Here is a 13993-nt window from a genome sequence, read left to right on the forward strand (position 1 = left end):
GCGTGACCCAGCGCGTGGGGCGTGGCTTTAGGCGCGCGCGCGGCTAGGTTCCGCGCAGGCGCGGAAGAAGAACCGCACGCAGCTAGAAGGCGGGTCTGCTCAACGGGGTGGGGGAGGGGATCCGACGTAGCGGGGTCGCGGTGGGCGCCACTTGGTGTTGGGGTGTCTTCTCGGTGGTCACCTCTGCTCCTGGGACTCGGGTTACGCGGTGGCCGTCTTCACGCCGGCCGGCCAACAGTATCGGGTAGGTGAGGAACCGCGAAGGGGAGGCGCCCACTGGTACTTCCGGACTCGTGAGGCTGCGTTGCGCGCGGAGCACTCTGGGACTTTTAGTTCTCGAGATGGAGCGAGCGGCGCAGCAAGCGGTGCCTCTGGGTCAGGTGAGGGGGGGCGATGCGCAGTGCCTTCTGGGATTTGTAGTTCACGCCCGGCTCCGAAGGGGCACGGCAGGGAGTCGTGCCCTAAGCCCTGTTTTGCGTGGGCTGTTGGTGGGATCGGATTCTGACCCGGGGGAAGGAGGATAACCCAGAAATACCTCAGGGGCCTAACGTGAAAGTCACAGGATGCGGATCAGGGGTCAGTACGTTTTTCTGTATTGGAGTAAGAGAGTAGTTTTTTAAGCAGTTTCTGAGCGAAGACAGAAACTGCGACGCTATGTACAGTAGCTCATCCAATCATGACAAAATCTCCCATGAGCTCTATTTGACAGTTAAGGAAACCGGGAGGAGAGGCTGAGTCTTTGCTCAGATTTCCACTAGGCATCATGCCTCAGCTCTCCCCTTCCTCACCTCCCTGGAGCCGCCCCTGGGACTTATATGGGCAAGGCCCACTTGGTGGGCTGTCTCAAAGGAGAAGTGGGTGGTGGGAGGCCCGACTGCTGCAGGGGAAGCAGGAAGGAGTATGTGGATCAGAGGTCTCAGATGCCCCAGCCTGCCTTCATCCAGCCTCTCTCCACAGATGGAAGTGTTTCAGGCCTTGCAGCGGCTGCACATGACCATATTCTCCCAGAGCGTCTCACCTTGTGGGAAGTTCCTGGCAGCTGGCAACAATTATGGACAGATAGCTATCTTTAGGTACCCTTGCCCCTGCTCCCCACTGTCCATGAGCTCTGGCAATTGGCCCTCTGGGGGGCTAATGCCCCCTTCTTCTGACACTCAGGCCCCTCTCCCCTTTCCCTTCAGCTTGTCTGCTGCTTTGAGCTCCGAGGCCAAAGAGGAAAGTAAGAAGCCTATGGTGACCTTCCAAGGTGGGTGCAGGCATTGAGTCTGGCTTGGGGGACCCCAGGGTGGATGACAGGAGCAGGACGAGGTCACTCAGCTTCTGTGCTTCCATTTAGCTCATGACGGGCCAGTCTACAGCATGGTCTCCACCGATCGACATCTGCTGAGTGCTGGGGATGGGGAGGTGAAGGCCTGGCTTTGGGCGGAGATCCTTAAGAAGGTGAGTGTGGAGCTGGGGGAAGGGCGAGGTACCCAGACACAGAGAGAGCCTTTGAGGCCACCCAGTGCATGGGGTCACAGAGAGTCAGACATGATTCAGCGATTGTACAACAAGCGTTTCTCTCCATGAAGGGCTGTAAGGAGCTGTGGCGTCGTCAGCCCCCATACAGGTGAGCCAGGCCCTGTGAGCAGAGGGCACCTGGGGGTGAAGGTGCCACCTCACTAGAGTTGACTCTGCTTTCCTTCCCCCAGGACCAGCCTGGAAGTACCTGAGATCAATGCTCTGCTTCTTGTGCCCAAGGTTCGAGCCCTTCGTAAATTCGGGGCTCTTCCCTGTCCTGTTTTTGGCCCAGATTTTGATCCTTCCCCTCTCCCTGGCCTGACTTGACCCTGACTTCTGACTCCATCCCGCCTTCCTCTGCAGGAGAATTTGCTCATCCTGGCGGGGGGCGACTGTCAGCTGCATGCGATGGACCTTGAGACAGGGACCTTCATGGTGAGAGAGCAGGGCCAGGGGAGCAGGGGCAACGGTGTTCCTCCTGGGTCTCGTCCTGACACTGCCCCTTTTCCTGCAGTGGGCCCTCCGGGGCCACACGGACTACATCCACTGCTTGGCACTGCGGGAGCGGAGCCCCGAGGTGCTGTCGGGCGGCGAGGATGGGGCCGTGCGGCTTTGGGGTAAGGAATGTTGCATTGGAGGGAAGACTGGTGATAAGGGAGGCTGGGGCGAGGAGGATACCTCTCACAGTTCTTCCTCCTCAGACCTGCGCACAGCCAAGGAGGTCCAGACAATCGAGGTCTACAAGCACGAGGTGAGGGCACACCCCACGCTCTGTCCTCCCTTCTTCCTTCCCGGGCATCTCCGATGTCTTCATCTTCTGCTCTGTTCTCCTCCCTCCCAGGAGTGCTCGAGGCCCCACAATGGGCGCTGGATTGGATGTTTGGCAACTGACTCGGACTGGATGGTGAGCCAGGCAGCATGCAGGCTGGGGTGGCAGCTCGGGCCTTGTCTGGCTGAGGGCCCATGGCTCACGGTAACTGGGGACCCCCACCTTTCTGCCCAGGTCTGCGGAGGAGGCCCAGCACTCACCCTCTGGCACCTCCGATCCTCCACACCCACCACCGTCTTCCCCATGCGGGCGCCACAGAAGCACGTCACCTTCTACCAGGACCTGGTGAGGCCCTCTGTCTTGTTTCTGCTGTCCCTGCCCTGGTCTTCCTCCAGCCCTGAACTCTGAGCTCTCTCCCTGTCTTCCACAGATTCTATCAGCTGGACAGGGCCGCTGTGTCAACCAGTGGCAGCTGAGTGGGGAGCTCAAGGCCCAAGTGCCTGGCTCCTCCCCGGGACTGCTAAGCCTCAGCCTCAACCAGCAACCAGCAGCCCCTGAGTGCAAGGTGGGTCCAGCCAGGGGTGGTGGGGACCCTGGGAGGCCAGGGCATTGGGGCAGGTCAGTCACTCCCCTGTTGTTTCTAGGTCCTGACAGCTGCGGGCAACAGCTGCAGAGTGGACGTCTTCACTAATCTGGGCTACCGAGCTTTCTCTCTGTCCTTCTGACCTCCAACAGCGTCTCCACCTCCATCTCAGGGGTTCACAGTGTTTTCTTCTTTTTTTTATACAAATAAAATTAGTGGCTTTTTTTTTCAATGTGCTTTCTTCTCAAGAATGGAGGCCAAGTCGGTGTAATGATTTATATATTACTCTGTCTGATCTTGATACATAAATACCCACCCCCATCCCCGACCCGCAGTTGAGGGCCAGGGGGCTTAATGCCTAGAAAAGATAGATTTATATAGATTTGATAAACAGCTCTGCCACACGTGCCCCTGCCACCCGTCTGGGGTCTCTGGCCCCCAAAGCTGGCCCCTGCTCCCAGTGAGCCCTTGCCCAGCCTCCAAGGGAGGGGAGGGCACCAGCTGCCTTTGGCAGACAATCGGGACCCATCGCTCCGTTGGCCAGAAAAGGAAAGTGAGCCAAGAGGGCAAAGCCAGCCCTGCCTGTTCCCGGCGCTCAGGTCCTTCGGAAGAGGGTGCTGAAGAAGCCGCCGGCAGGCCCGGGGCTCAGGCGCAGGGAGAAGCGCGTTGGGGCGGGGCGCGGGGCGGAGGCGGCCGCACTCAGCTCTTGCTGGCGTTGCGAGCGCAGCTGCTGGCCGATGACCACCTGCATGTCGTCCTGTGGGCGGGCCGGCGGGGCGGGTCAGCTCCGGCCCCGCCCCCACCGGCCCCTCCCCGTCGGCCCCGTGCGCCCCGCCCCTCACCTGCCAGGCCTCCAGCTCTTGCGTCAGCGCCACCTTCTGGCGGATGGTGCGAAGCAGCTCCCGGGAGAGGGAGTCCCGCTCCAGAGAAACGCGGCTGAGCTCCAGGGACAGTTCCAGGACCCTGCAGGCGAGGGGCAAAGAGCAGGTCCGAGGACGCTGGGGCTTCAGCGTGCAGGGGTGATGGGGGGGTCCTGGACCCAGGCGGGAGTGAGACCACTAATACGAAACGAGGGAAGTCAGAGAGCTCCCGGGCGGTGGTGAATGGTTGCAGATGCTTACTTGTTCATGGCCTCGTCTCGGTCCGAGAGGGCGCTGCTTAAGGCCTCCTCGGGGTCCTGCACCCGCAGTTCCTTCTGCCTTTGCAGTTCCTCCCGCAGGGACTGTAGCTCTGCCTGCTGCATCGCCATCTGCGGCCAGGGTAAAGTACAGAGAGGCAGTTAGGCCCCTTGGTTGTCCCAGCGCTTGCTCCTCAAGGAAGTCCAGACTCTAGTTCGCTGCCTTCCCGTACCTCCCACCTCCCATCTCTACCTGCTCCACAAACAACCCTGACAGCTAATGGTCCTGTGCTGGAGATGAATCTTCTGAGTGCCTAGCGGGGTGGGGTGGGTCGGGGTTAGATGGATGGTCTAAGCCTGCAGGAAGGATACATGGAGGAGATGGGACTTAAGGGGGAGTGTAGTTCAGGAAGTCTTCCTGGAGGAGGTGACATACAGGCTGGCTGTTGAAACTTGATGGCAAGTTTGTTGGGATGAAGGGGTATTCAAGTAGAGAGGGATTCGTGGGGGAAGGCTTGGCGGTGTAGATGGGAAAGAGAAACTGACATTGAGAGGAGCTTTGAATCCAATACTATGCTCCCCCCACCTCAATCTGTAACCGGAACACTTCCTCCTCCTCTTCTCCCAATATCTCCTCTGGGCTCAGGGATGTTCCCTTCCTGGGAGGCTCCAACCTCTCCTCTTGGGGCGAACGCTGCTGGCTGGATGCTTCTTGGGTCTCCGGGGATAGAGTGGTCTGTCCAACAAAGAAATCGATCAGGGCAGTGTCAAACCTTCTAGGGATAAAAAAGGAGGGGCGGAGTCTGCAGCCCTCCCGGATGGTGAGTGTGGAGCCTGGTGGGCCGAGAGCTCGCTCACCAGAGCACCTCCGCTTCTGTCCGTGTTCTGGTTTTGGTACTGGTCGCTGTCTAGGCTGTGGGCGAGCTCTAACTGCAGCGAGGCTCCCGAGAGGTCGGCGTCCTGGAGGCGCGATTCCTCCTCCAGCTCCGAGACGCGCCGCTGCAGCCTCCGCAGAGCGCTCAGCGCCTCCTCAGTCTCGGAGCGTGCGCGTTCCAGCTGCGGCAGCCGAGCGAAACCGTGCGAGTCACCCGGATGCCCCCACCGCCGGCCGACAGGGGGCGCCAGCGCGCCGCGGGAGTCAGGCATCCCCGCGCGTCCGCCCGGCCCAGGGCCGAAGTCTGCTCCCGCTCCCACAGCGCGGGGCGGCCGTGGGACCCGCAGTCCCCCTCGGCAGATGCCACTTGCCTCACCTATAGCAGGGCCCCGACGAGCACCCAGACTTCAAAGTCTCCAGTCACCCTCCCTCCAGTCCCGCCCCATCCGGTCACCTGGAAAAGCCCCGCCCCGTCCCTGACCGGGCCGGCCCACCTTCTTACTAAAGCTGTCACCCGGCCCTGACTGATCCTCTCTTCTCAGCCAGGCGACCTGCTGAACGTCTCACACCCTTCCCGCAGCCATGCATCATGCACCCATCTCACAGATGGGGAAACTGAGCCTGGTGTCCCACAATAGTAGGGAGGGACCCTGGGATAAGAACCCCGGTAATCTGACCTCAAAGCAAGCGCAAGCTTCTAAGATCTCAAACATCAAGGCATAGTGCCTCCCTTCATTTTCTTTCCTCTGTTTTCACACCCAGACCTGGTCCAGGTCCCCATCACCTCCGATGGTGAGCTCTCGCCTCGGGCCCATCCCTGGCCTCCAGCTGCTGGTCTCTGATGCATCCTAGAACCACCAGCCCCACTCAGTCTCTGTGGCTCCCACTTGCCCTTGTGCTAATGCCTTTGCCCTTCTGGCCTGGCTGCTAGGGCTCCCCGTGACCCAACTCTGGGGTCTTCTCCCAGGAGGCCCCAAGGCAATGGTTCAGGCCCCCAGCCTGACTCGCCCACCCACCCCAGCCCTGCCAGTCACCTCTAGACCGTGCTCCCGCCTCTCCCGCCGCAGCAGCAGCAGCTCCTCGTGGGTGGCCTGCAGCTTGCCCCGTCCCTTCTCCAGCTCCTCACGCAGACCTCGAATCTGGGCCTCCAGGTCCTGCCGGCGACTCTGGAGCATCTGATTCTGGGGAAAAGCCCATTAGAGCTAAGAGTTGGAGGGCAAGGCTGGGCCCAGACAGCCCCCAGGCCAGCCTTTCCCACTTAACAGACCCCCGGCCCCAGTTGGCACTCACCTCCCCCTGCAGACTCTCCAGCCGCGTCCTCAGCTCTGCCCCAGCCAGGGCCTGAGCCTGGCACTGCCCTTGAAGGCTGTCCAGTTCCCGCTGAAGCTCCTGCTCAGTCTGTGAGGCCTGGGGATGGGGTTGGGGATCAACAGAGTCCTCAGCTGGCCCACGCTGCAACAGGCCCAGCACTTCCATCCCCAGACGTCCACCCCTCCTTGCTATGGAACCCAGGGTCAGGGCCATCCAGCCTGGGCCAGCTCAACCACCCCCACCAGGACTGGGCATCCGCCCCCTCCTTGCTGAGGGACCCGGGGTCAGGGTCATCCTACCTGGGCCAGCTGCTGGCTGAGCCGGAGGTTCTGTTCTCCAAGTTCATTGAGGGCCCGAGCCCGCTCCCGGCCACTGTCCTGCTGCTCAGAACGCTGCTCCCCGAGCTGGGCCCTAAGGGCCTCCACGTCCCTCTCCAGCTCCACTGCCCTGGCCTCCCACTCGGCTCCCCGGGCTGCCAGGCCCCGGCGCAGTTCATGGTTCTCCTGCTGCAGCTGCTGTAGGGCCAGGACAGAGGGGCAGAGACAGAGAGGGAACAGTGAGAATGGAGGGGACACAGAGCGACAGGCAGAGACCTGGGGGGGGGGTGTCCCAGGGGGTCTGAGGCAGGCCTGAGAGCCAGAGACAGGACAGAGCTGGGGGGAGTGGGCATGGGGGCAAGACGCAGCCTCGGATAGTAGAGAAGGCAGAGGAGCCATAGAGTGGTTTCTGGAGGGGCTGACCCTGGGCCTGAGTTGGGCGAGGCTCCCCGATGCCCACTCACCTCTGGATGCCGCCGGGGCTTCTGGGCCCGAGGTTGCAGGCGCCGTTTATGGCGCCTGAGTCTGGCAGAATTGAAGCCCCGGCCCATGGCCTCACACAGCTGTGTGCTCTGGAGATTCCGCCTCTGCTCAACCCCTCTCCCCCAGCTCCTCCTGGCCAGCTCCCTCTAATCAACCCTGGGCAGCCGCACCCGGCCCCACGCCTCTGCCCGCCCTCCCCCAGAACCTGTATAACCAGTAGGGGGACGCTCCCGGCACACCCAGAGGACCAGCTTGGGGAGGCGGGCAAGTCAGAGGCCAGCGTCTGCCCGCTCACCCCTCTGTAGACTCCATGCAGGACGGTGACACTAACCATAGCCGCTGTGATGATTAGCAAGCCCTCCTGTAGGGCTTCACCTATATTATTGTCTTTACTCCACGGGAATTAGAATCCTTTTGTTGCTGTTTAGTCACCAAGTTGTGTCCGACTCTTGCAACCCCATAGACTATAGCCCACAAAGCTCCTCTGTCCACGGAATTTCCCAAATGAGAATACTGGAGATGGTTGCCATTTCATTCCCCAGGCAATCTTCCTGACCCAGGCATTGAACCCACATGTCCTGCCGCTGAGCCACCAGGGAAGCCTTTAAAATCTTTAACATCTTCATTTTACAGATGAGGAAACTGGGCCTCAGAGAGGTTAAATGCCTTGCCCAAGGACACACAGTGAGTTACTAGAGCAGGGATTCTAACCCAGACAGCCAAATCCTTAACCAAATACTGTGAGGCGGCGGGGGGTGTGGACAACACAGCTCTAGGATTAGCCCACCAGTCTGGGGTCCTGTTGCCCTATTGTTCTGGCCAATGCCCAGCTCCACTTCTGCTTTGTGGTCAGGCAAGCTTCCTAATACCTCCAAGTCCCATCCATCCATCTAGCCATCCACCCATCCATCTATTCATCCATCCAATATTTCCTGAGCTTGCCCCATTTTGGGGTCTGGCTATCAGCAGTAAGTGAGACCACCAAATTCATTGCCTGAAACAGCTTACAGTCCAGAGGCAAATGAACACATTTGAACCAGGCAGTTTCGGAGAGGGGCACATTGAGGGCTCTAAAGAAACCCTGGGAAGTGATGAAGAGGAGTGAGGTGCAGTGGGGGCTCCTTCAGGAGGAAGTGGTGTCTAAGTTGACGCCTGCAGGGCAAGAAGGAAGAGGGCTACACCAAGGAACAGCAGGTGCAAAGGCCCTGAGGCCATAAGTGTGGATTGCTCAGGGAACTGAAAAAAGGCCCCCTCAGAGGAGGGGCCACGTGGCTGAGATGAGGTCGGGGGGCTCACTTAGGACTTTAGGCCCTGGTGAGAACTTTTGGTTTCATTCTAAATGAGGAGAAGCCATTGGGAGATTCTGGGCAAAGACTGAAATGACCTGATTTGCAGTTTTTGAAGATCCCTTTGGCTACCCCGTGGACAAGGAGCTCAAGGGGCAAGGTGGAAGCTGGGGACCAGTGAGGAGGCAGCTGCTGTGTCTGGGGCAGAGATGATGGCACTGCGGCCAGCTTGGAGAGATGATGAGAAGTGAGTAGGCTTGGTGTCTAGTTTCAAAAAAGAATCAACAGGACTTGCCAGTGTGGGAGGAAAGAGGTCGCAGAGATGCTCAGGCTGGGGCCCTGCGGTGGGAAGCTGGGGCAGGCAGCAGGTGATGGGACCACGGAATCCAGTGCCACTTCTGTTGAGATGCCCATTAGGTGGCCAAGTGGGGAGGGTGTGGGGCCGACAACATGGATACAGGAGTCAGTGGTGTCCTGGGTGTGTAGGGGGCCAGATGTGACTCCCAGGGTGAGAGTGACCACAGCATGGGAGGAGGGAACCATGTGTATCTCCCAGAGCTGAGTAAGAATTGACCAAGATCATGAGTGGAAAGTGCTTAGCCCAGAGCCAGACAGGGAGAGAGTGCCTAGGATCTGTTGGCTGGGGTTTGTGCAATACTGATGAGGAGCCAGACCCAAGGTTCAGAGAGGGCCAGCGGCTTGCTCAAGGTCACACAGCCTGGCAGGGATCTGAACTTGGGTCCTGCCTTGCCCTCGGAGCCCGTGTTCTTTTCTTTGCAGTGGGCAGCCTGTGGGACCTTTAGTTCCCCGGTCAGGGACAGAAACTGCATCCCTGCATTGGAAACACAGAGTCCCAAATGCTGGACCACTGGATTGTCCCGGAGCCCATGTTCTTAACCATTGGGCGACACTGCCAGGGAGACTGGTCCCAGCCCTGGACTGCTGTTCCAGAGGCGACCCTGCTTTTATCCCTCCGCCCCCTACCTGGTCCCTGCCCCCTGTCCTCCACCCCTCAGCCCTGCCCTCTGCTGCCAGCTCACTTCTTCACGCTCAGTGTGCTGGGTGCTCAGTGTGTCCAGCTGCCGCTGCAGCTCCTCATTGCGCTCCAGAAGCATCTTGCCGAGCTCCGCTGCCAACAGCAGGTCTTTCTCCTTCTGCTGCAGCTGCAAGGCCAGGTCCTCCGGCTCCTCAGGCCCTGGGCCCCCTCCCAGGAATGAGTCCCGCCGCTCCAGCACAAAGGGGAAGAAGCCCTCGTCACCGCTGGGGGAGGCACCCCCTGAGAGCAGCCTGGCCGGAAAGTTGGGCCCTTCTGGGGAGTTCATGGCACTGGCAGCATCTGTAGGGGCAAGTAGGGCTGTGAGGAGAGGTGGCGACAGGACTCCTCCTCTGCAACCCAAAGGGGTTTGCCCCCCCACTGGCCAAGACACGGCTCTCTTGAAATTCTTCACCTGCCACTGGCCCTCTGAGTCTTCCGGGCCAAGAAGGGTTAATGATCTGTGTCTTGTCCTCCCAGTTCCGTTAATGTCCCCAGGGTAAACTGAGGCAGGGAGAAGCAGGAAGAGAGCTGCCCAGGCTCCTGCCTCTGGTGGATGGTTTCTGTCCCCGGGAACTTGTCCCAGTGCTCCAGGACCACAGCCCACCCCAGCCACCGCACCCCCACCCCCCCCACCCCCCCGCCCCACTTCCTCTTCCCTAGGCCCCAGCTGTTTTGGTTCACCAGCTGGGAAACTCTGCCCCGAACCCGGGTTCTTGGGACTCAGGACTCAAGAGATAAATCCAGCCTCTTCTCCCAAGAATCCAGGGCCTTGGGAACGTAGGTGTCCTGACCCCTTACCCCACAGAAGTCCAGCCCCCTCCCCTTCCAGAAGCCCAGGCCCATGTTCCCTGGCCTCCAGCGCCCCCTGGTCCTTGTTCCCCTATTTCCTCAGGTCCCCAGACCCTCAGCCCGCTGCTTCTGGACTGCTGGCCCAGGCCCCCAGTTCCCACCACCCAGGGCGAGGTAACAGGTTATGCCCGTGCGGGCACTGCCGTCTGGCCACTCCAGGTTTCTGTTTACTTCCCGCCCGGCCCTGGGGAAGGGAGCCTGGCGGCGCTCTTCCAGGGCCGCCAGGGGCCGCAATTCAAGGACTCTGGGGCTCAGGAGGGAGGGGACCCACGGGGTTCCCTGGCCTTTTCCCCATGTTACCCCCCACCAGCATGCCTGGGGCTTCCTCACCCACTGTGAGTGCGCGCGCGCGCACACGCACACACACACACACAAACACCTGACTTTCCCCTTCCTCCTCTTGGCAGGTGCCAGACCCCAGGCCTCTCCGCAGGACCCAGGCATCCGCGGTCTTCCCAGCTCAACTGCCCCCGGACGGACCGGGGGTCTCCCCGACGTGGCCCCTGCGGGTCCAGCCCGCTCTGGGACTCGGGGGCATCCCGCCTCATCGCCCCTCCCCGCACTGAGCTACCAGCTCTTAGCACCCCCACCGGGCGTCGGGGCCACCAGCCTCTCGACCCCCAACTCTCGGCGTCGGAAGCCCAGCCACAGCCTTCCCGCCTTCCTTCCTGCCCGCTCCCGGGGTTTCCCGGCCCCCAGAGTCCGGCCCGGCCACCCCTGCCCGCCCCATCGGCCCGCGCCCGTTTGGCCCGGCCCGGTCCGCCCGAAGCTCGAAAGGGCCCCTGTCCTCGCGCCCCCTCGGCTCTCACCCGACGGCGCCGGGCTGCCTCCGAGGTCCCCGCGGCCCCGATCCCCTCTTCCGGGGGCGGTGCCAGGTGCACCGCCCGCACAGGTGAGGGGCGGGGCCACGGGGCGCCCCCTGGTGGCCGGAATGGCCAGGTGTGGCCTAAAGAAAGGCAACTCCACCCAGGTCAGAGCCGCTGACCCATCTTACTGCCACCGAAAACGACAGGGCCCATTAATTGAGCACCTGCTGTGTGCACACCCTATGCTGAACATAGACGTCCGTTCCCTTTCCCCCCACAACTGCCCTGTGAGATAGGACATTATTAACGACAGCAACAAATCTAGCGGGTATTAAGCACTCTGCTAAGAAAGCTCTTATTTACTTTCATGACATCCTTATGAAGCAGGAATTACCATTATCCCCGTTTTACAGATGAGGAAACTGAGGCCTATCAAGGATCTATCTTGCTTGGGGTCACATGGACAGGAGTTGAACGTGAGCAGCACAGGTGTGACTTCTTAGGCTGTTTCCTGTGTGGCATGTGAGGATGGCTGAAGTGACTTGCCCATAATCACACCTTAGCCTGTGCTCCTCCCAACCTGAGGCTATCGGCTCCCAGGCTGCAGAGTCACCGGCAGGGGACGGGGTGAGGAGACTGGGAGAACCCATGGCTGAGTTCCAGGGTCGAGCCCAGGGCAGCCTGGGGCTTGCAGGCGATGCCCCAGCCATGACCTGATGGCTTCTCGAGAGTCTCCTCAGACTTCCAGGGCTCCCTGGGTCCCTGTGAAAGGGGCTCCTGGCCTAGTGAGTGGGGACAGATGGAGGGCTGGGAGCAGTGGTGTGTTGGTAAGTCTTTAATAACAGGCTCTCAGGGGAAAGAGAAAGCCTTGATTTGTTAATTCTGCCCATTTCTGTGCTATAAATACTCCCTCCAAAGCTGATTACTTTTTTTCTTTCTTTCTTTTTTTTGGCAGCACTTGGCAGCATGTGGATCTTACTTCCCTAACCAGGGATCGAAACCATGCCCCTTGCAGTCGAAGCACGATTCTTTTTTCTTTTTTAAAAATTTATTTATTTTGGTTGCACTGGGTCTTTGTTGCTGTGCCCAGACTTTCCCTAGTTGCGAAGAGCGGGGCTACTCCTCATTGCGGTGCACAGGCTTCTCATTGAGGTGGCTTCTCTTGTAGCAGAGCATGGTCTCTAGGCACATGGTCTTCAGTAGTTGCAGCATACAGGATCAAAAGTTGTCACACACGGGCTTAGTTACTCCAAGGCAGTTAGAATCTTCCCAGACCAGGGATAGGACCCGTGTCCCCTGCATTGGCATGCAGATTCTTATACACTGTGCCACCAGGAAAGTCCTAGAAGTGCGATTCTCAACTATTGTACCACCAGGGAAAGCCCCAAGGCTGATTTCAAGCTACTGACATGACATCTTTGAATGTGGAGATGGGCAGAGACGTCCATATCAGCTTTTGCCAGCCAATACTGGCTGGGTCCCCTGCCCCTCTGACTGTGGGTGTGTCGGGTTTCTGAGCCTTGGAGAACTGGGGTCCTGTCTGGCTGAGTCTTAGAAAAACAGGAGGAGGATGGGAGCTGGGACTCCTGACTTGTGGGGAATTGATGTGAGGGACAGTTCCAAGCTGGGACTCCTGCGTCCTGGGCTGGGACAGGGTTTCCTGCCAGCATAGAACAGGGGCGCCACCAGTTCCATCGCAAAGTGGTATGTGGGCTGCCTCACCTGGTAAAGCCACCACATTCTTCCACAGCACTTGGGCGACAACCTGGTGGACTTCAGTGGGGTGGAGGCACCCCAGCCTCGCCTCTGTGCTGCTGCGCAACTCCCTCCAAACGCCAGGATCATCCAGGGCTCCACCTATACCACACCCACACTCAGCATGCCTTCCCTGAGCCCCAGTCCTACTGGGCAGTGGCTGGGCTCACCTGGAGACAAGTCATGAAGGCCCTACTCCTAGGAGGTTCACAGTCCACCCCAGGAGGTTGGAGGAGGTGTAGACCTATGTAAACTAGAAATGAACCAATAAAACAACACATCACAGAGTGTAGCTCACAGGTGCTGGCATTGCATGGCTTCAGTCTAGATCCCAGACTGGCTACATATCAGCTGTGTGTGTCTGAGTCATTCAGCTGCCCTCAGTTTCCCCATGTATAGAATGGAGGCGATCACAGTCCCCAGCTAATGGAGTTCTGACAGTTGAATGAGGGTGAAGGTAAGGTACGAGCACTTAGGCTGCGCTGGTGCTCAGCAGGGCCATAAGAAGTGACTCACCTCATGTGTTAATATTACAGTGTATTCCCTCCTCATGGCCCTGTGAGGTCATGACCATTCACAGTTTACCAGCTCAGGGAGGCAAAGTGATTTGTCTGTGCCTGCGTGACCAGTGCTTCATCCCAGCTTGCCTGCCTCCCAGACAAGCTCATTCTTGGGGCATTTGAATCTGGCCTCCAGGCTCCTTGCTGATTCCAGGTGAAGACGGAGAAGAGGGACAGAGTGGCCCCAGGGAAGGCCTAGCGATACTGGGACAGGTTCAGATAAAAGAAGGGAAGATATCCAGTCCTCTGGTCTCCAGGTGACCCTCAAGCAAGTCCGCCTCCTTTAGCCTCCAAGCCTGGGCTTAGCCCTGAATGCTCTCCCCAACTCTCCCCACCACCTGGTGGGCGCCTAGTGTTCCAAATCTTGGCATTTCCTCCTTGGGGAAGCCTCTGCAGGCCTCACAAGGACTCCGCTGGGTGGGGGAAGCCGGCAGAATGCTCCACCCCCTCCATCAAGGCAACCAGGGGGTTGGTGCACTTCCAGACCAGGGCACCTCCCGGTGATTTCAACATATGCAAAGCCTATGAACAATAAGCTGTATTGTTTGGGGCCTTTAAAAACCTTCCTATAAAATGTTTTACATTGAATACATTGTTCTGAAACTTGCTTTTTTCATTTAGCCTGTTATTTCCAAGTTTTTTTTTTTCCCTCAACTTAAAAAAAAAAAAAAAAGACGTTTTATTGGTGGGTATTCATTTCCTTTGGGCTTCCCGGGTGGTGCTGTGGTGGTAAAGAATCCGCCTGCT

General features: G+C 59.2%; 2 protein-coding genes across 6 annotated transcripts; one reads left to right on the plus strand and one right to left on the minus strand.

Moving 5' to 3' along the window:
- Window positions 1–4: 4 nt before the first annotated feature.
- Window positions 5–3087, plus strand: THOC6 (THO complex subunit 6). 5 transcript variants are annotated; one of them, XM_055562289.1, is made up of 13 exons: window positions 5–89; window positions 958–1073; window positions 1182–1246; window positions 1337–1440; window positions 1572–1609; window positions 1692–1740; window positions 1864–1935; window positions 2015–2117; window positions 2202–2251; window positions 2342–2404; window positions 2504–2614; window positions 2700–2834; window positions 2914–3087. In XM_055562289.1, exons 2-13 carry the CDS (start codon window positions 958–960, stop codon window positions 2992–2994), a joined length of 987 nt encoding a protein of 328 aa, XP_055418264.1. In that variant the 5' UTR covers window positions 5–89; the 3' UTR covers window positions 2995–3087. The 5 variants fall into 5 exon arrangements, with proteins under 5 accessions (XP_055418264.1, XP_055418262.1, XP_055418260.1 ...); XM_055562287.1 differs by lacking the exon at window positions 5–89 and adding an exon at window positions 106–244; XM_055562285.1 differs by lacking the exon at window positions 5–89 and adding an exon at window positions 241–380.
- A 29-nt stretch (window positions 3088–3116) lies between these two features.
- On the minus strand, window positions 3117–9562 carry BICDL2 (BICD family like cargo adaptor 2). Its single transcript, XM_055562284.1, has 9 exons — window positions 9281–9562; window positions 6454–6669; window positions 6134–6250; window positions 5878–6024; window positions 4828–5025; window positions 4556–4705; window positions 3974–4101; window positions 3695–3815; window positions 3117–3609 (listed from the first exon to the last, which is right to left on the minus strand). Exons 1-9 carry the CDS (start codon window positions 9560–9562, stop codon window positions 3448–3450), a joined length of 1521 nt encoding a protein of 506 aa, XP_055418259.1. The 3' UTR covers window positions 3117–3447.
- Between the last annotated feature and the right edge of the window lie 4431 nt (window positions 9563–13993).

The sequence above is a fragment of the Bubalus kerabau genome, chromosome 23 (assembly GCF_029407905.1).
Source record: "Bubalus kerabau isolate K-KA32 ecotype Philippines breed swamp buffalo chromosome 23, PCC_UOA_SB_1v2, whole genome shotgun sequence".
Classification (NCBI taxonomy): Eukaryota; Metazoa; Chordata; class Mammalia; order Artiodactyla; family Bovidae; genus Bubalus; species Bubalus kerabau.